The sequence below is a fragment of the Octodon degus genome, unplaced genomic scaffold (genome assembly GCF_000260255.1).
Source record: "Octodon degus isolate 3935 unplaced genomic scaffold, OctDeg1.0 scaffold00149, whole genome shotgun sequence".
Lineage (NCBI taxonomy): Eukaryota > Metazoa > Chordata > Mammalia > Rodentia > Octodontidae > Octodon > Octodon degus.
Window position 1 is genome coordinate 1,891,305 of NW_004524725.1, and position 20,856 is coordinate 1,912,160.

Consider the following 20,856-nt stretch of genomic DNA (forward strand, 5'->3'; position numbering starts at 1 on the left):
AAGGGTCTATAGGGTGTTCAGGGTCTTACTACTAGATCAGACTCCTCGTAGTGATCTGCCTGTTTACAACCTCCCAATGCTGGGATTACAGGCGTGCACCACAATACCCAGTCTCAATTGCTGTCTCAGTGCACCCCGGGAGCAGGGCCAGCTCGGCAGGCCCAGGGATTGAACCCCTGGCCCCTGTGTCTGCTTGCAGGTGCTTTAGAGATTGGCTCTTTATTTCACTTTCTGTATGTTTCTTCATGTGTTCCGTGGCCTGGCCAGTGAAACGGTTACCTTTGGGTTTATGGCAAAGGTCAGACATCCCAACCTTTCTGCTGTTCATGTAAGCTGCTATGCACAAGAGGAAGTTCAAAAGTCGGAAGACTGCTGCTATCCAGGACCTTCTCTCAGCATCAGAGAGCAAACTGAAGCTCTCATCGCTAAGAATGTGAAACTGGCTGTGTGACGGTGGCCGCAAAAGGAGGACTGCTGCCACCAGTGTGGGAATTGTGAAGGCACTTCTCAAAACATTTTGAAAAAGTACATTCAGGGAGTGTGCTTTCTCTTACACGCACTAATCAGTTGAGATATAAAAATGTTAAATGGCTGTGCATTAATTTTGAATGATGAAGAAGAAAGACGGGCCCAGAACACTTGCCCTGACTCAGGGAGAAAAGATTATTGCAGGTCATTGAACCAGAACTGAAGTGTAGAGAAGGTTATCAAGGAAAGAAAAAAACATTTTAAAAAATCACAATGACCAAAAAGATCACTAGCTGTCTATCTCATTTTAAAATACTTTCACACCGTAACTATTTTGAATATCACTGATGTGCTATGGAAATTAGAATCATGAAAAAGAAAATGCAATGACCATAATAATAACACAATCTTATTTGTATAGCTCTTTAAAAGCAGTCTTTCAAAAACAGTTGTTCCCCTCCACCCCTGGAGCTCACACAGTAGATTTGCAGTTAGGTATTTGTGGTACCGAGTGGGATGCAACCATTTGATGCCCAAGCATGTCCTGGGGGTTGTTCTCTGTCAAGTAGTGGGTGCACAGAAAGGGGAAATAAGGGAATGATGGGGTGGTGAGACAGCCAAGTGCAACTTCCAGGGTCCTGGAGACCGTGGGCCCAAATACTCAACTTCTCTGAGCCCTGGAATGCTCATGTGTAAAACAAATACATAAATAATATTAATGTCTGACCTTTGCCACAAGGCTCTGTGTTATTCCACTTTCTGTGGCTGGAACGGAACACCCAAGATTGGCTAATTTATAAAAGTAAGGGATTTATGTGGCTTGTGGTTCTGGAGGTGCGAAAGTCGTAGGGCCTCGTGCCACAGCACCTGCTCAATCTGCTGAAGGCTTTGTTCTGCTTCGGCTTATGGCAGAAAGCAGGACAAGTAGGTATATGCAGAACAGAGGGGTCACAAAGACGCTCTCATGAGTTGCTGTGACTTATGCCCTCTCAGGGGAAGCACCTACATTAATCTCTTTGTAAAGGTGGGACCTCTGCAACACAGCCACCTGCAACTTTTGAATGTCATTAAATTAAATAAATTTCACAAGTTTTGGAGGGGGGGCAGCCATATGCAAGCCATAGTGAGACATGATAAGACAATACACTCAAAGAGTTTAGCACGGCGTTTGGGGAAACTGATGCTCAGCGAATGCCAGCTACGAAGCAACTTTAATCTGGTGCTGCTGTCTGAAGTGATGAGTGGTTTAGTGATGATCTGTGTCATCCATCAAGTTAGCGGCAGCAGGATTCTACTCCTTAGTTTATGTTCCTTTCAAGAAAATGATAATACAGGAATAAAATAACACAATATTTTTAACCACAGGAGGTTTTAAGTGATCCTTTAGAATGGATCAAATGTTGCTTATGTTTACTAAGTTTGGATCATGTAATTATAGGTACTAAGTGCTCATTCCTAACTATGAAGGTATAAATGGCTGATAACTGTTATGTTTATAGGTCATTAAAACATTGCAATCTAATGTCCTGAGAAGACTGACTTCCTTGGGTTGGGTACACTTTAAAGACTCAAGAGAAAGTCATGTTATAAAGATCTTCCTGGCAAGTGCAAGGTTCTGAGTTCAACTCCTGGTAACCCCAATCCCCTTAAAAAATCCATATATTAAGGCCTCAAGTGGAACCTAAATTTTCACAATATTAAAAAAAAGAAAACAAAAACACAGTCTATCAATTTTTTCGGACCACCGCCCCCAGGAAATTATCACTTATTTCCAAAAAGATAACATCCTAACATCCGTATATAGGAATAGAATTTATTAAATTCCATAAAATAAGAACTCTATTGAAAAACAAAAGCATGCCAAATTTTTCTAATGGAGACTTGTCTTATGTGTACATTGTATGGAAGGCAGGGATAAAAACATTGTGGAAGATGAAGTGGGGAAGATTTTGCCAAGAGCTGTTTAATAATAATGTCTGAAACTTTTGCCTAAAGCCAGTCCTAATTCTGAGATTTTAGTACATTCATCTCTATATTAATGAATGTCCACAGGGCTGGCCAGATAGCTCAGTGGACTAAAGTGCCTGCTTAGGCAGGTGCAGGGACCAGGTTCGATTCTGGGCATTCGGTGCCAGCCCTGCCCTTGGGGTGCACTGAGACAGAGATTGAACCTGGGTGTGGTGGAGCGCACCTGTAATCCCAGTGCTTGGGAGGCTGAAAACAGGAGAATCACCATGAGTCTGATATGTGTAGTGAGAGCACATAGACCCTGTTCTAAATACATTAAAAAAATGAATACCCACATGCTCAAAAGTCTAATCTGTATCTATAGTTATCCAAGGTCTTCTTTTTGTATGAAACAGTCTTAGATTATATGCCAGTGTTATTGTTACCCTCATCAAAGCATTTCTGTATGACACAAAGCTGGCTGGGGGAGTAGTGAAATTTCTGAAAATGTGACATTACAATCCTTCCAATTTTTCTATAAAGTTTACCTAAGCCAAAGACAACCCAAGTGGATTCTATACAAAAATCAAACCCATTTCTCTTCAGTCAGTGATAGGAAAACATGCACCTTCTTGTGTACTGTATCAGCAGTGACACTTTCATTACAGTGGTTGTTGAATCTCTTGGCCTTTGTCTCTTTGGACTTTTCTCTTCTTTGGCTTCTACATCTTACTAACTGGGAAGTCCTGGGGAGACCCTCTCTGCTCTGATTTTAAGGTAGGGCTCAAATATCATCACCTCTCCTCGGAAGCTCCATGGAACCCCAGAGCCTGGCTGGTCACTCTACTTCATATTTCCATTATAGTTTGTGGCTTCCCCCCTTTATCAGGAAACCTGCTGCATTTTATTATCATGATTGGCAACAAAATCCTCCCAGGATTGTGGTTTTCAAATTTTGCAACCGATTAGAATCATCAATACTTAATTAGAAACCGTCTAGATCAGAATCTCTGGGGTGGTGAGACGCAGGCAAGTTATTTTGAAAAGCGGCATTTCTCAAATTTTAATGTGCAAATAGTTCACCTGGGGACCTGGTTAAAGTGCAGATTTGGAGTGAGTAAGATCGGAGGGAGGACCGAGATTCTGTATGTCTAGCAGGCTCTTAGGGATCTGATGACACTAACACCACTCGAAGTGTCTCCAAATGGTCATGCCTGTTAGAAATACAATGGTCTGTCCCCACGTCAGCTTCGCTTACCTCTTAAGCTCATAAATGCTTAGCCAAAGAAACTCCTTCTTCTGGTTTTTTGCTGCTTCCTGCCATCACCATTGTAGGCACAGAATTGTTGACATTTTGGCCTAGATCACGACCTGATTAGCCGCTGCTTCCGGCTCTTACCACTTCTAGTATCTGGAGCGCTTTCCTCCTGACCCTCCCCTGTTCTTGGTCCTGCATTAAGCTCACGCGGGAGGGAGCAGGAAGAATACGGCAGGATGGAGACAGAAGGCAGGCGGCAGCGCGGGGTGCACGGGAGCTTCGCCGGAGACTTCGCCTGCACTCGTTTTATTACCACAAGGGCCCCACTGCTCCCTGTTCGGGTCTTGTGACCTCCTGTGCACCCCTTTCTTTTTCCTTCTACACTTGAAAGCTTTTTTCCCCTCCCTACTCCCATTTTATCCCATCTTCCATCATAGTGTCTGCTATCACTAGGACCCCAAGACAATTTGAGAAAATCAACCCAAATGGGTCTAATGAAAAAATCTTATTCCTTAGCTTTAAGTATTACCTGCTCAACAGCACTGGTTTTCCCCAGTTAAGGTTTCTATCCTTCCACATACAGATCACAGCAGTCTTTTCAGGTTTTTTTTTTTTTTTTTTGTATTTGGTACAGGGTCTACAGGGTCTCACTACATAGATCGGGCTCGTAGTAATTCTCTTGTTTTCAGCCTCCCAAGCGCTGGGATTATGGGCGCGCACCATCATGCCCCGTCTCAGTCGCAGTCTCAGAGCGCCCCAGGGTGGGGCCGGCGCGGCAAGCTGGGGTTTCAACCCTGAGCTATTGGGCAAGCCCTAAACTAATCAGATGTAGGCAACCACAGCAGGTCCTGAATAATTTGGTAGGGTTGCTAGCACGACTAACAGGCTTTTAAGCCTTCGCACACTTTTGTATACCGATCTAGTTATAGCTTCATGGTTTCCAGAGTGTGCGTGCAGGCAATACAGGGTGCAGCCAGCAACTCACCAGGAAACACTGTATTCTAAGATTTCACGGAAAATACAGCACCACGTGACCTTCCGCGGCCCTCCTGGGAATTCTCAGCTCAAGGTAATGCACAGTTTCTACAGCAGGTGGCGCTGCATTCCTGTTGGTGATGTCAATCCCAGGGTGACAGGGACGCAAAGCAACCACCGAGTAAAATTCAGATTGGAAGAGTAAAAAGAGGGGCGGTGTCAGGTCTGATTGAGACGCTGTGCCACACCCGATCGATACACACATTCCAATTGTACATAATTGTGGCTAAGAGTGCCATATTTTAAAAAACATATGTGTATTATTTTTTCAAATGATTACAGTACTATGTTGCAAACTATAAAAAAAAGCTCTGGGCACCGGGAAAGTTTCGGAATTCACTGTACATTAATCCTTTTTCTCTCCCCAAAGTTTTCTGGTATGGTGGGTCCGGATAACCATATCAACGTTCTCCTTTTTTTCCAAGTCAATTAAAGTCTGATCGTCTTTGGGTCAGGAATAAGGAACAACTATCTTTTTCCTTTTTCTGAAATCTATTTTCAAACTTTTTATATTTTTAGTTATAGTAAAAAATTGTCTTCAAAGGCAGCTGGGGAAATGCCGCCTCAACAGCTGGAGAGCGCCTGTTGCTCCTAACGCACGCAGCAGTACTGGCAGCGGTACCAGCGTCAGTGATGACCCTGGATGCCTTTTCCTCCGGCTAATTCCTCTCACGTGAGGAGAGGGAAAGAGGATGGGCGAGAGCGGAGGATGAGGAGGACGAGGAGCCAGGGACGCTTATCTAGCTGCCAATAATCCCTCCCGACCCAATGAGCCTGGTGAGCACTGTGGTGGTTGAAGGGCTCTATCATGATTCCATTCTCTAACCACGGAGGGTGTTAATGAGAGCGATTCTCTCCTACAGCGATATAGGTCAATAGGCCATTTCAATGCATTGCACCTGGAGTTAACAGAATGCACACAGTGGGTCGTCACCAGTAACAGGTACTTTATGCACCTACTAGGTGTCGACTACAACAGTTGTCTCGTTGAAACCATCCTGCCATTCCATTTGGTAAGTTTAACTGTCTACATTTTCTAGATGCAGCAACCAATAGTTGGAAAGGTTAATAACGCATCCAGGGGCACCAAGTGGCAGCTGGAGAGGCAGGGTTAGGCTCGCACCTTGTCCTCTGGCCGTGTTTTATCTCTCACAAATATAATAGTAAAATTGATTTCTGTGCAGTTTTATTTATCGATTCTTCCAGTGTTCTCAAATTTCCTGGACATTCTTTAAGAATCTGTAGTATTATTGATCTTAAAATGGAACCATGGTTTGAGAAGATAAACAGAAAGGGGAAAAAAAAAGCAGGGGCTGGGGACCAATTGCTTAGAGGAAGCGCTTTTAAAAAAACGTAAACTTCTATAGCAATAATGCCATTTGGGTGGTAAAAAGCGCTTCAAAGAGTTTAAGGTTTTTAAAAATATTCATCACCCTATTAACACAGGGTTATTCAAGTTTCACAGAGGAAATGAAGTACAAGTAAATGAATCGTCTCTCCCTGGTAGTTACACAGTGTGAGTTTCACAGCAGATACGTGGCTAGGTCCTTGGGGGACCTGCGCTGCCGCTCACCCCTTCACTGAAGACTTCCTCTCCTACTTTATTCTGCATTAATAATTCAATGCACTGGAACATTGCCTGGTTACCTCAGCCGAAGCCATGGTTGGCTTTCCCCTCATTTGTAGTGGTAAATACTTAAAGAGAATTTTTGCACACTGTTATTCAGGGATATTTAATCAAAGATTGAAGTGTGGCCTTCAGCCCTTGGAATCTTCAAAGTTTGTATTATTTTCATGAGACTCTAATATAGGTATCTAAAAAATCCAAGCTATGATCATAAAGGAAGACACTGTATCATCTGTATTTTATGTTTACTGCCTGTTTACGTATAGGATGTGTGGCAATGATTTTCCTTATCAGTGCCACCGTGTGAGATGCAGAATGTGCACTGGCCCTTCATTCACACCTTGGCAGTATGCAGACATTCTGCGACAGTGAGGTAGCTGATGATGCAATCTCGGTGACACTCACAGTGACAGCTGGACAGAGCTTCCTCTCTGCCGCGGCTCCAGGAATCGGTTTGTGCTATAATAAACCATTTCCCTCACTTTCCTGCCTACAGTCAATAAAATGGTCTGATGCTATTTAGAAATAGCACCTTTATGTAACCATTTTTCTCTTTTTTGTCAATCTTGCTATAATTAAACCATAAGAATTTAAGACATCTAGTCCTTGCCAATTACCAGAGATAAGACATCGCAGCAGCCACTGCCATATCTAACCCGCAGGGCTCGGCTTTGCCAACAACAGGCAACACAGGTAACAGAGTTAAGAAGCAGTTCATTTGAATTTATCCAAAGAACCCAAACTCAGAATGTTTGCATTTAAAATGAGAAAAAAAGGCATCTTCCTTCCCATACGGTGTAATCGCTTTATTCCTATTTTTAATGCACCCAATTTTATAGAATCTCTGGACCCCATTTTTCAAGCTAAAGTAAAATTAAAGGATTTGTGATAATCCTATGCAGATGGTTGTGGGTGTTTCATTTTCCACTGGAGCATTTTCTTTTCTTTGTTGTACTGCTAACCTTTCTCAGCTTCTTGCTACAATCTTCTTCCCGAAACTACTCAAGTGAAAAAAAAAAGTCTCACCAGATAAGCAACAATTCTTCCCTGCTGGGGAAGAGTTCACACCCTCCCTGCCTCCTTACTAGCAGTGGCTTCTGTAGGCTGTCCAGCCCAGAACCCGGCGCATCCGGGAAGCCTACCTTGCCCACATACTGGTAGTCGGATCCGGTGTATTCCTCCAGGAGAAAAAACTGGTTCCACATCCAGCTCCTTTTGGAACGGCTCAGCTCATTTTTGCTGTTTCCAGAGAGCTCCAGGGCCCTTTTCTTGGCCGGGAAACCACTAGTCCTCTTAGATACTGGCGTGGAGAGACTTGGGTAGGGCTGGCCGACCCAGAAGAGCAGCAAGAAGTAGCGGTAAGTTCTCATGCTGGCGGCAGGCCCCTCCCTCTGGAGAGGCGCCTCTCCCTCTAGGGCTCACAGCACGGGTCGCAGCCTCATCCCTTCTCCTTTCCTTAATGTTCCCTGCTTGGCTCTCCGAGGATATCTGGAAAGAATAATAACATATCAAGCATTTTTAGAGATGCTTAAAATTCAGTGTTAAAGCAAATAGGCTGGAAAAAGAGGACAGAAATTTGAATAGCAAAACAACAAAAAAAAAGTTGGCTATCAATTTTGAACTGAGGAAAATGTTCTTTAGATACGCTCACTGGAAGACATGTGCCGAGTAGGAAGCTGCTGTTTTCCTTTTCTCTTTTTCTATCACTTAAAAAAATAATCCCATCTTAAGTCACAGCATCGCTATAGGTCAACTTGCCAGAACGGATTATTTCACTACTCTTTTACCTCGAAATGTGTGGGCTGAGATCTGGTTAGAAGAGATGAGTTCGTATTTCTGATTCTATTTGCATACTTATCCTCGAGAACAAGTCCAAGGCGAAGGATATCACAGACAGTTTAAATTCAATTGAAAGTGGATAATGTTGAAACTTCGCCGGAGTACGGTGAGCACTGGGGATGCGTCAGGCACGAGGCACGGCCAAGCTTATGCTGCAGGCGTTGGCTGCAGAGATGTGCTGTGATGCAGTGAACAGCTGGGTCAAACAAGGTTGGAAAAGACCGAATGCCTTCTCTTCGGGACACGGATTAGCATATTGAGGCTCCTGAAGTGATATTTTGCAAACCTTTTATATGCCTGCATTTTCCAAAGCTGACCTGACACTTTACGCTCAGGAGATTCTGACATGATAGGGTGGGTCAAGAACATGCATAAGATTGATATTTAAGCCTGTAAGAACTAAACGAGCAATTCTATTCAAATTTCTTTAGACAACCCTTGGAATTTTATACTTGAATTTCACTTATATCATAAGCAATCAAGCAGCTATGTTAAAATTGTCAAACAATCTCTATGTAATTTTCTCAGATGCATGGAACATATCATCTCAGGATCAGAGTGAGGGCCACTGACTGCAAACCTCCAGAAAAGTCAGCTATTATGCAAGCGGGCAATAATTTTCCACAGCAAATATTAATTTTCAAGAACACAACCCACCATTTAAAATATCCTGGAGCCAGACAGGTTGGCAAAGATGTCCCAACTTGGCTTGCTAGCTTATTGCAGTTAAAATCAGATATGACTATGTTTCCACATTTCTTGAGGGGAGAAAAAAAAGAAAACTCCAACAAGTGACTCCTTTATCTTAGTACTTGATACAGGGAAATATTTTCTTGAATTAAAACAACAACAATTAGAAAAAAAGCTTTTATAATGTGGAACCTAACAATAACTAAATTAGGGCATTCATTCTAAATCATATAGATTAACATAGTTTTGGTAATTTGATCAGTACATTAGGCCAAAAGAATTGGTTCACTTGGTTCCTAGTATCCTATTGCATAGGTGCCTAAGTGCCTGAGAGTTCTGTGTTCTGCACCAGCCATGAGAAATTATAGCCATCCAACATGTGTCTCACTGAAAGCTTTCTGTTGGAAGAGAAGAGAAAGATTTCACAGTATTCAGCATCTTAAAACCTGTATTCCATTATTATGCATCTTCTTGACAGCAGACTTGGGAGGCTGAAAATTCCACAGGTGAGCAAATTAGTACTGTGACAATTAGTCATGCTGGAAAAATGCCAGGCAACACTAACGTGTCATTATGCGGCCTTCGTACAGGTGTGGAGTGACTGATGATCAATTAGGTAATGACGATCCTTCTCTCTCCTTGTGGATGGTGCATAGAAGGGACAGAGAGGGCATATGGCAAAGAGCTCTCAGAAGGTATTTATTCATTTTTAGAACTCGAGATTACACTGGGATTGATTCAGTGGAAATTACATTTTTCTTAATTTCCCACATTCTCTATTATTTGCAAAGACAAATCCTGCAGTGAAGAATTATACGTCTGCGGCTGCACTCTGCGTGTGCTCTGTGGTGCTGGCAAGGAAGAGGGACGCAGGGAAGGGAGGTGTCAGCTGCTTAAAAGGCTGACTCCTCATGGCTGCTTTAGAGAAAAATCGATCCCCGTGGGTGTTGTGTGCAAACTCTGCAAGCTGTTGCCACTTGAATATTAAATATTAGTTCTTTTTAATATCACAGATACCAAAATGTCAAGTATTTCATTTTTTCTTAGTTGGTAATGAGCTTTTAAAGTGATGCAAATATAAGCGGCGTGCCCAAGTATAACACCTCGTTTTGTTAAAATCCTATTCTTCTGTCAACTTGACAAGACTAGGCCTTGAAAATGAAAGCCTTCCCACATTGTCCTCAAGAGGTAGAACTGAATGGCTGTGGTCCATTCACATTTGATGTTAGCTTTTAGATGACTAGATCTCTCTGTGCAATTCTTTTATTTTTTGTCCATTTATGCATTTGGTACAGGGTTTCACTACACAGCTAGGACTCATAATGATCCTCCTGTTTTTAGTCTTCCCAGTGCTGGGATTACAGGCGTGCGCCACCATGCTGGGACTTGGTCACCAGCTCAGTGCAACCTGCAGGGGGGGGGGACCGCGGGGAGGTGGCATGTGGGAACAAGGGATCAAACCCTATTCCCCGCACTTGCCAAAGCAGGCACTTAGTCCACTGAGCTATCTCGCCGGGCCTCTCTGTACAATTCTATAGTTTAAAAATATGACTTGTTGGGTGCACACCTGGCATCTCAGCTACTTGAAAGACTGAGGTAGAAGGACTGAGAGTCTGAAGGTCAGCCTGGGCAGTTTAATGAGATCCTTTCTAAAGCTAAAAAGATAAAGAGGCTGGTGATGTAGCTCATTGCTCTTTGAGCTCCATCTCTAGAGGTATAAAAGAAACAAACACAATTTCTGGAAAAAAATATATAATTTAACAATTCTCACTAATGCCTCTCAGTAGGCAGTGCTGGCCTGGGTTTAAGTGTAGGCTGTGCAAGAGGTCTTTGTGAATTGGGAAAACCACCTGATCTCATTCTGCTCCGGTGCCGTTTGCTGTACATTTGGTGAATTATAGTACCTACCTCCTCAGGGAGTGGTGAGAACTAAATACATTATTATACACAAATCACTGAGAATGGGGCCCAGAGCTTAGAAAGATATTAAAATTAACAGTTACTTTATTACCATTATTATTACAATTTGTGTTGCACATATAAAATCCATCTATAACATATTGTCAAAGTCTGAAGAAGGTAAGTGAGTTATTCATTTTCTTTTTTCTGAAAAAAAAAATGAGTTTCTTTTAAGGCCAAAATACTTTTTTTTATTTTTCAGAAAGCATCTGTACGCAAAGCAAAATCCTTTTAAAATTAAAGAATAGAAACACTTTAAAATGAGAATGAGTTCATTTGCTAATTGTTTTCCTTTGTGTGGATTTCAATTCCATATTTAATAGTAACAGTACAGACAAAGAGAAACAAAAATGTTTCGTCACCTGCATGAAGGGAATGATCACAGGTAAAAGGAAAGCTTACTAGAGGACTGGCACATCCACAGGATCTATGTCACTTTTTCCTTTTCCATTTGATTATGTTGCAGTTAAAAAAAAAGTCTTTCTCTCAGAAAAAATCAGAACTAGATTCAATTTTCTAATTGCCTTTGTATAAATGGTACTGGTAACGAGCTCGCTGATATGATTCTGTTTCATCGGAAGAATGTGATGTAATTAAAATGAGTAATATAACTAGTTTAGATTTTACTTAATCTAAAAACATGATATGTAAAGAAAATGAACATACAACAGGCCTGTTCTATAATGCAAAACAAAAACAAAACAGCATTCAAGATGCCCAATGACCATGATGCAGGCAAAGGAAAGCGTTTCATCAAAGCACAACTTTGTGGAGTGTGGGAGCTGTCGATTTTTGAGCAGCCAAAATATAAGTGAAGTACATGATAAGCAGTAATCAAGTGAAGAGCTGATTCCATAGTTGTCAGGACGCAAGCTGGAAGGACAAGGAAGTGCGGGGACACATACATACTGAAATTAAAGTTGCCGGCACAGTGAATGACTCAGCAAAGAGCCAGAAGACGAGATAAGGGTTTGCGTGCGAAACAAAGAAGACGGTGTACCATTTTGCTCCCCTGTTTCATCTCCTCTTGGAATTAAAGAGCAAATCAATTAGAAACAGAAACAACTCCATAAAAATTCAAATTGAACCGCCTAATTACATTTTAATGATAGTTTAGCAAGACATGTCTCTACTTTTGATTGGGATCTGGTTTTTTTAGGGAGAATTTTCTGTTTCTTAAAGGCAATCATTTGCACGCCCTGAAATTTGATGTACAAAAGTGGTTGATCCAGAAAAAGTCTCAAGTTTGACAAAAGCCTCCTCTTAGTGACATGTAGGAGATGATTAAAGTGTTTATAGATAGTGCAAGGCTCTTATAATATTGATAATTGCATACTTTGAAAATTTTTTGCCCCACAGACAATATGTATATGTATTTTAATCTTCACAAGAGTTCTTAGTCAAGTCCCAGTTTTATTCAATGAATGCTACTAATGAGGAGCCTGGGCCTCATTAATTTAGGTTCTACCAATTTAGAATGTGTGCTAATTAATGCAGAAGCTGAGCCCATGTTTTCCTTTGATTAGCAAAACCTTTTTCCCTATATTATTGGAAATTAATTGCATAAAAATATGTCATTGGATATGTAGAATGAAAAGACAAACTACAATGTCCTCAAGTTCTCTAGGGCGCTGGAGCCACCTTTCATTCACAAATAATTAATATGCTAATTAGAAAAATTCTCTACTGATTGAATTGCTTCTCTAGTGACTTATTTGATAACAGTTTGACTGTTTAACTGTATTATTTGGTTTTCAGATACTGATTCCATTGCACTGTTTACAGACAAACAATAAATAAATATTAGACTTATGTGAAAGCAATAATTACATTAAAACTTTAGAATTCAGAGTCAGCACATCATTGTTCTAGTATTCTTGATTAATTTAATCAGGACAATATTACCTCAATGCTACGTAGGCTTACAAGTTTACACTAGACATATTCATTCATTAGGATTCAGAGCCTAAACTTTGCCACTGAAAGCACGATAGGCATTCAGTGATGTTATTAGTACACTTTAACTGCACTGTAAGAATGTAAAAGAACTGAACCGTATTTTAAGATAGTAAAAGAATGCTTTCAATTCTATTATGAAGTTGTTTCTTCAATGAATGGTGTTGCATATACATACTGCAGTATAATCCTTTGCAAGCTACCCCAGAAAATGTTTCTGCAACTATTTTCTACACTTGAGTCATCCTAACCCACTGAACAACTTACGCTGAAGCCATCTTAATTCATAAGCACAAGACTTCTTAGCATATGTTGTAGTTTATATGTAGATGTCCCCCAACCCCCAAGGCTTTAGGAACGCACTCGGAGGCGGGGCTTTTGGAAGCAATGGGATTAAGGGGCATTATATCCTCCTGGCTGTTACGAGGTGGAAACCGGCTGAAAAAGACGGTTGCTGAGCCTGTCGCCTGGAAGGGTTTATTTTGCCTTCTGTTCTTCCCTTCCCTCTCCGCTTGCTGGCTGATGTAAGGTGAGAACCTTTCCCTCCGCCTCACCCTCTATTAAGCCATCCTGCCTTGGAGCCAGCCAACTATGGACTAAAATCTAAGGCAAAATACAGTTCTTTAAATTGTGAGTGTCAGGTATTTTTGTCCCAGCGAGGACAAAAGTGACTCAGACTGTGTATGCATCATAAATCTCTTCTTAATTTTTGGCACATTTTCTCGTGTTATGCAATTAATGAAGTAGAAAACAGCTGCCTATTAACGACTACTTCACATTTCTCCTGACCCATGCACTCCAACACGGAGCCTGAAATTTGCTAGCCCCACTCTGGGGGCATTGAGGAGGAAGATGGTGTTTACTACATTAAAACTTAGGAAAGAATCAGCATAGTAGAGCAGAGTGACTTAAGCCAAGTGAAGCCAAAGAGAAACATGTCTCCCTAGAAGTAAAATCTTTAAAAATATAGTGCTATTTATTCTGAGGGAAGATTTTTATAGCCAATTAGGCTTGCTCAAAATCAATTTTCCCATCACCTAAGGACCTTTGTTTTGAGTTGGCTGCCACCTGCTGTGAATAAGAATAAATCTGAAAGCCATGGCAGATCTTCTGCAAGTGTTGACAGAAGGATAGAACCAACTTTAAATGTTTGGTAGGGACTTTACATGAAGTCTTCATTTCTAAGCCTCCATTTCATTTCTCTGTAAATGTCAAAGTCACTGTTGAGTAAAATTGGTTCCGTTTCATGTGTGTAATGAACTCCACTGAAATGTGGCAAACAGCTTTGGCATCTCTCACCATGTAGCGTTTCTCTTGTGCCAATGAATCATTATGGCAACAGCCATCAAATGATGCCTGATTTTTTTGTAAATGTTTATATTTGTGGATAATATGCCAATCTGCTTGCAAACGGATGCATCTCCAGATGAAGCCATTTCAATAATGTTACCCTTGTTCTAAAAATCATATTTCACACATTAGATTAATGAAGATAAAAATCAGATGTGTTACAGCGCATAAAATGGGGTTTTCTGTGTAGTTGAGGCTCAAGGAATATTTGTTGTGAAATGCCCACAGAGGACAGAGAAATGAATGTGAATCAGAAAATGCAAAGTTCTCATTCCACATAGAGGGAAAAGTGCAAGCCATTTTATGGTGGTGAGAAGCATCCCGATGTGGATGAGACCAGATCCTGGCCTCCATATACATCTGAGTCAGAAATTTAGTTTTGCTGAACCCTCACTGGATGAATAGGGGGCCTCAATTTTCTTTATCTATTAATAGCACCTGTGTCATAGGAGATAAGTGAGTTCAAGTGAGGTCTTAGCTATTACTTGAAGATGTCAGTGCTTACTTTAACTGCCAGAGGACCTCTCAGCAGATGATACGCACGGGCCGTCCTAGGACTGTGTTATTCCTTTTGTATACTTTTCATTTGCCTTTTACAATCAAGAAACTTAAGCCAATTGCTAATGTTCAAACATCAGTAAATCCCCATTTCTGACTTAGCTTGAAATGCTGAAAGTTCTAGTGACATTTCTATTTCTAGAGTGGAGTCCCGCCTCCTGCAGGGGGCAGATGCCTCTTGGCGTACCCTAGTCCCCGCTCTCCCTCTCTGTGTCCCCGCCCTCGGGCCTTGTGTTCTGCTGTGATTTGTCACCTTGCTTCCACTATGGCTTTCGCAGACCCACTTGCCTTCCTTTCTTATGCCTTTCACCTGGCTCTTGAAGGCCTCTGAACTCATGAACATGTCCTTCCCTGAAAGATTTACTCATGTGAACAAAGGGGAAGAAAGTGTCTTCTACTTTTAACTGGCTACTCCCGGTATGAATTCCAAGTATTTCACAGCAGACTGTGTGTTTAGGTTTCAGAAATGTATGAAGGGCTTGTGTCCACAGGACTTAGTCTGCAGGGCTGTCTGGCTGCCTTAATCCTGTTGGATGACACATAGCCACTGAAGACAGTGAAGCTTAAACAAAACTGAAAGGACTGGTGAGATGGCTCAGTGGTCTAAAGCACCTACTTAGAACATGCTTGGCAAAGCACAGGGACCACGGTTCAATCCCCCAGCACCACATGCCAGCCAGCCCCGCCCCCTGGTGGGCTGAGCTGGTCACACACACACATAAATAAATAATAATAAAAAAATTAAAAAAAAACAAGACTGAGAGATGTTGAAAGCCACCAACCAATTGGCATTAGTGATTCCAAGATTTCAACGAATTTGCTCTTGTTTTGACACTAGTGAAAAGACAGGCTGAGAAGTACTAGCTGGGAGCTGTGGGGCAACAAGAGACAGGATCGTAGTGGGGATTGGGGGACCAAATCCTTATTCAATTGCAAAAGGAATCACATAACTGGGTTTGTGAGTAGGTAGCTTCCAACTTTGCACATCATAGATGATTTTTTAAAACTTTATACTTATATAAATTGTTATGAAGAGTAGAGATGTTTCATTTTTTTTGCTGCTATTTTTTGCCGAAGACTAGTTGTCCGAATCTTTTGTCAATTTCTTGCTTAAAAATAATTTTTTGCAATGCTAACTCATACATAACAATACTGGTTGACATTTGCTATATTCTGTTCCTGAATTTACTTTGTGTTAGGCACCACGCTAAGAATACCGTGAAGGTATTTTCATTTAATTCTCATGACAGTCCTGTGAGGTGGACAATATTCTTTCAATTTCTGCATGAGAAATGGAAGCGGAGAGCAGCTGAATAATTTGTTCAAGGTCATGCAGTGAGTAGACCCCAGCTGAAGCATCAGACTCAGGTGTCCTCACTCCGAACCCATGTGAAAGAGTCAGAGGCCAGGCTGCTGCCCACGGGACAAGCGTTCAGAGCAGCTGAGAGCAGAGAACTGCCTCTTTATGATTTCCCTCAAAGATATTTTCAATACAGGTGTCCAAGAAGGAAAAATAGTTGTCCTAAAGCTTATAAGATAATAAGAACAGCAAACAAATGTTTGTTCTGTGCTGGGTAATAAGATAAATGCCCTTCAATCATGGAAGTCTTACAGTAATCCTTTGAGATAGGGACCATCTTCTTATCCTGTGTTTTAGAGATGAGACACAGAGGCTTAGAGGGACTGGATACTTCGCTTAAGGGTTTACAGCTAGTGAGAGGCAGAAATTGGATAAAACCCCACTAATCTAGAGGCTCCTTCTTAACCGTTATATCCACTATCTCATTTGTAGTTTGCTCATGGAAACATCATCTAGGTTTTATTTACACTCATTTCCGACAAAATTTGAACAAATTTATCATTAGGTTTCTAAATCCCCAGCAAATTGAAGAGATGAGGCAAGGAGTGCTGGAGGCTGGAGTATCCACAGGGGTGGGAGGGGGTAACAGGCCGAGAGAGAGCAGCTCCAACCAGCAGAACAAGGCTGGAGGTGGAAGGAAGTCAGTCGGGGAGAGCAACGAGGCCCTGTTAGCCTGTGCCGAGATCGGGGACAGGTGGTAAATAATAACACCAGAGAAGCATCTGAGGACTGAGGGGGTGCTGGGCGGACGCAAGCGTGCCTGAGTGTCAGAATCAGTCAGTGCATGAATTGTTGATACGAGTGATGGCTGTAAGAGCGAACACGCGGTTAGCTCCATGTAGCGAGTACAGTGCTTGGATACACATCCTGGTGCCCGTGAGTCATCAAGCAAAGGTCTAAGTTCTCTTCAATGTTTGGCTTGAGAAGACATGGATGTGCCAAACTAACTAACTAACTAACTAACTAACTAACTAACTAACTAACTAACTAACTAAAGGCAAACTGGCACCAGGAGCTGTTAGAGTGGCATTTAGAAGAGCTGAGGCGCTATTTCTCTCCCCGTGTGATCTTTCTGAGGTTTTTGTCTCTCAAGCAGGAAATTAGGGCTGCGGGACTACTTGGGGAGAGAAAAGCACGGCGGGCAGAAGCAGGCTAGAGCAAGAGGCGCGGGCGGGTGCGGCTTACACCGCGCACTTGGTTTCTTCACCTTTACTCAAGAACGGTCAGTTTTGATATCGCGGTGGGCTGCCCAGTGCAGGGCGCTCTTCTTTCTCTTCCAAACTCCAAAGAAACGAAGCTGTGAAAAACCGTTAGATGTAACGAAGTAACATGCTTATTACTGACCAAAAGCCGGATCGGAAATGTGGCTTAGGGCAAAGCGCAGCCCGCTTGCTAGATAAACCCCAGAATAAGGCACACTCCCCTGTGGGGTGGGGGTTACAGTTTATTTTGCCCTTAAAGAAAAGTTGCAGCGGCTTCTGCCTTTGGATTGCAGACTAATTTTGCAGTTCAGAGCCAGAGGGAATGATTTTCTACTCCCACCCCGGGTCAGATCAGGTATAGAACTGGAGGTCTGAAGAAAGGACTTGGGAGGGATCTGTTTTAATCCCCACTAAATAAGAAAGATGATTAGAGACATCAGTGAGCCTGAGAGCTGGTAAATAACTTACTTACTAACAATTCTACCATCTGAAACTTTGCTTTCTAGAGTTGCTTACATTTCTAAAAGGGGAAAAATGAATAATTTAAAGACAGTTTAAAGTTTCCCTTAAAATATCTTTCACTTTAGGTCAATCAATACATTACAGGCAAAATAAATTCTTTCCCATCTCGCCCCACTCTCACTCATGGTGCACGCACACATCCGTGTGCACAAAGGGATAAATCCTGATGTTTTCCTGTGTCTCAGACATCTGCCTGCTGGTGCTGAAAATGTACCATGGCTCTTCTCACCCAAAAGGAGAGCAGTATTTATGGAGGTATAAGGAAGAAATAATCAAAGCTTCACTTGCTGTTTGGATAGTTTGTTCATTTGGTATGTTTTATGTAACACTTTATTTGCAGAGGGTTCCTAACTTAAATTAGATGCTTCTCAGAGTATCTTGGTATAATAACTTAGAAGAAATGTAATTTGATAAATAATGCATACCCAATTAAAGGGGCACTGCACCATTCAAAAAGTTCTTTCCTGGTATTAAAATACAGGGGGTTGGGAAAGTGGGGACAACCTAACTAATTCAGGCTAATGTTAACTGACCATCAAATTAAACTCACACTAGACAGGAAGACAATGTGTTTTAGTGGGATGCTGGGTGTTGTATCAGTTTTGATTGCCTTCATTTAAAAACCTTAATTAGAACCTCTGTTTAGTTCAGTCAAATTGCGCATAAAATATCATGCAAAACATTTTAAAAGAGAATTTTAATTATACCACTAAAGAAATGCCCTTGTTCAATGTTTACTAAACACTTGCCAGAACAAGTTAATTAATACATGCTTAAATAAATGAAAGAAGAAGGAGGGAAACAGCAACAACAAAAAAATCACATTTATCTTTTGTCAAGTTTTGCTGCAGTTGTCAAAGAAGTTCAATTTCTAATTTAACGACTGTGCCGTCACAGGGTACAAGTGTAATTACAAACAATGGGGCACCAGAACACAATGGAGGCCAGAGGAGAGCGCGTTCCTGCTGGAAGTTGTTCCAAATAATTGCTCATTGTTGCTTGCTCTTTCGCAGTCATCAACTCAAGCGCTTTTCAATGGCCTTCATCTATTCATCTACTCGAAGGCATAACGTCAGAATGCTCAGGTTCCTCCTTGCAATAGGTCAGTAATGAGGCTTTTTAATTACTTAAAATTACAGAACTTTTTTTAATAGAAAAAGTGCATGTGTGGAAAAAGGAAAAGTGTTGAGTTTTTGGGTTTAATTTCAATGTCACCCACTTTTCTACTTTATCCGTTTAGGCTTCTCTCTTGTTCCTTTATTAATCTAAGCCAGATTACTCATGTTAGTAAAGACGGATACAGGGAAGCACTTGATGGCCTACGAAAGCTCAGATGAAATCACTGTTTCTGAGATAATGCGCAGTGACCACATCAATTTTATGAAAAGTCAAAAAACAAAATAGCCCAAATAATTTTAACATCATTTGGAGAAAGACAATGTGCACATGCAGTTAATCATCCCCATCATTACTAGGCACATTAGCCGCCTACTCAGCGGCACAAGTATTTACCTTTCCTTTTTTTTTTAAAGGGCAGACTATTTTGGGAGATCTACTTACTAAAGAGTCGCGTGATTTTTTTTCCTGCAAATCATTTCAATATTAATAATTTGATTCAGATGTGCTTTTGAGAAAGCAACTAGGAAAGCAAGCAAACAAAAGCCTTTCATCAGTCCTGTTGTAGTCCACTCCCACCATTGCTCAACAGGATCGCCAAGTTCTAGAAACTCACCGTTCCAGCTACAGCCTGGTTGGAAATGGGGAATGACTTCAATGTGGGATTTCTGTCCAGTTGAGATAGCTGAGTTAGGTTTCTCCTAAGACTCAACTTGTCTGTTATACACTAAGTATGATGCAGCACTATAATGGGTTCATTATAATGTTCTTATAATGTTTAATGGGTTCCTACAAGATTTATGTCAAAATATAATCCCCAGAGTAAGGGTATCTGGAAATGAGGGGTGGTAAGATGATGAGAACACAGCCCAAGTGAACAAGGTCAGCACTCTGATAAAAGACATCTTGTGGGATCCCTTGCTCCCTCCTGCCTCGTGGGAACAAAGTGCAGAGACAGTATAGAAACTAGGCAGCCAGTCCTCCCCACACAGCAGATCTGCTGGTGCTTTGATCTTGTACTTTTACCCTCCAGACCCATGAGACATACATTTTTTTAAAATTTTAAACTAAATTTTCTGATCAAGAAGATTATGGGGCCAAAGAGGAAAGTGATCGATGACATAGAGTGGGCCTAAGGAGAGTCACATGGGGAGAAGATACTCTCTCAGGCTTTCACAGAGAGCACATTGGCCAAGCATTGGCCGTGACTCATCCACATGGCTGCACTGATAAAGGTTCTACAATCTGAGGTACAGGATCTCAGGACAAATCCTGAGGGCATTTCATTGACCTTCTCAGACCAAAAAGCTACAACTCTTGTTGCACAGGTCCTGCTTTACCTTGGTCTTAACCATCCAGCAGAAAAGTATGAAGATGAAATTATAAGAAATAAAGCCATGCTGTTAAGTTGAGCTGTGGGGGACTCAGGTCAATAATTTCTGACATTGCCAGTTAAACAGAAGACCCAATGCTATTATGGGCTACTGGACTCTTTTAGAATATTTTGCTGAGTTTACACACCTATAATATTCAATAACGGAACTTAGAAAAAATGGGGTATACAGATGAATGTCCATTTTGTATCTGTGTATTCAAAGTGGTTGGGATAGATATATAGTTACATTCTGTTAATGAATAGAATGATTTGTTCTAATGGTGTTTGTAAATAGGATCACAAGTCCTCATCTTGTACAGCAATTAACCACTAAGAAGAATATATGCAGTGTATTATTTGTTGAAAAATAAAAAAAAAATAAAAAAAAAAAAAAAAAAAGAAAAAAAATAAATAAAATTTTAAACCACCTGCTCTGTAGTTACAGCAATCCAAGGAGGCTAAGGCACGCATTATATAAAAATATTTAACATATTGCCACATAAACAAGAAATAGGTATTATTTAGTATTGCTTTTGATATTATTGTCTACCAAAAGTTGTGTGAAAACAGGCAACTATCTTTGAGCTATTTATT

At 41.2% G+C, this 20,856-nt stretch overlaps 1 protein-coding gene across 1 annotated transcript in view; it reads right to left on the bottom strand.

Annotated features, from left to right (window-relative positions):
- The window catches only part of Cdh6 (cadherin 6), a 141,687-nt gene that overhangs the window by 50,774 nt on the left and 70,057 nt on the right, over positions 1-20,856 (bottom strand). The window contains exon 2 of the mRNA XM_004642295.2: positions 7,478-7,823. Within this exon, the coding sequence (XP_004642352.1) occupies positions 7,478-7,705 (228 nt within the window). The 5' untranslated portion in view covers positions 7,706-7,823. The remainder of the gene's footprint in view (positions 1-7,477; positions 7,824-20,856) is intronic.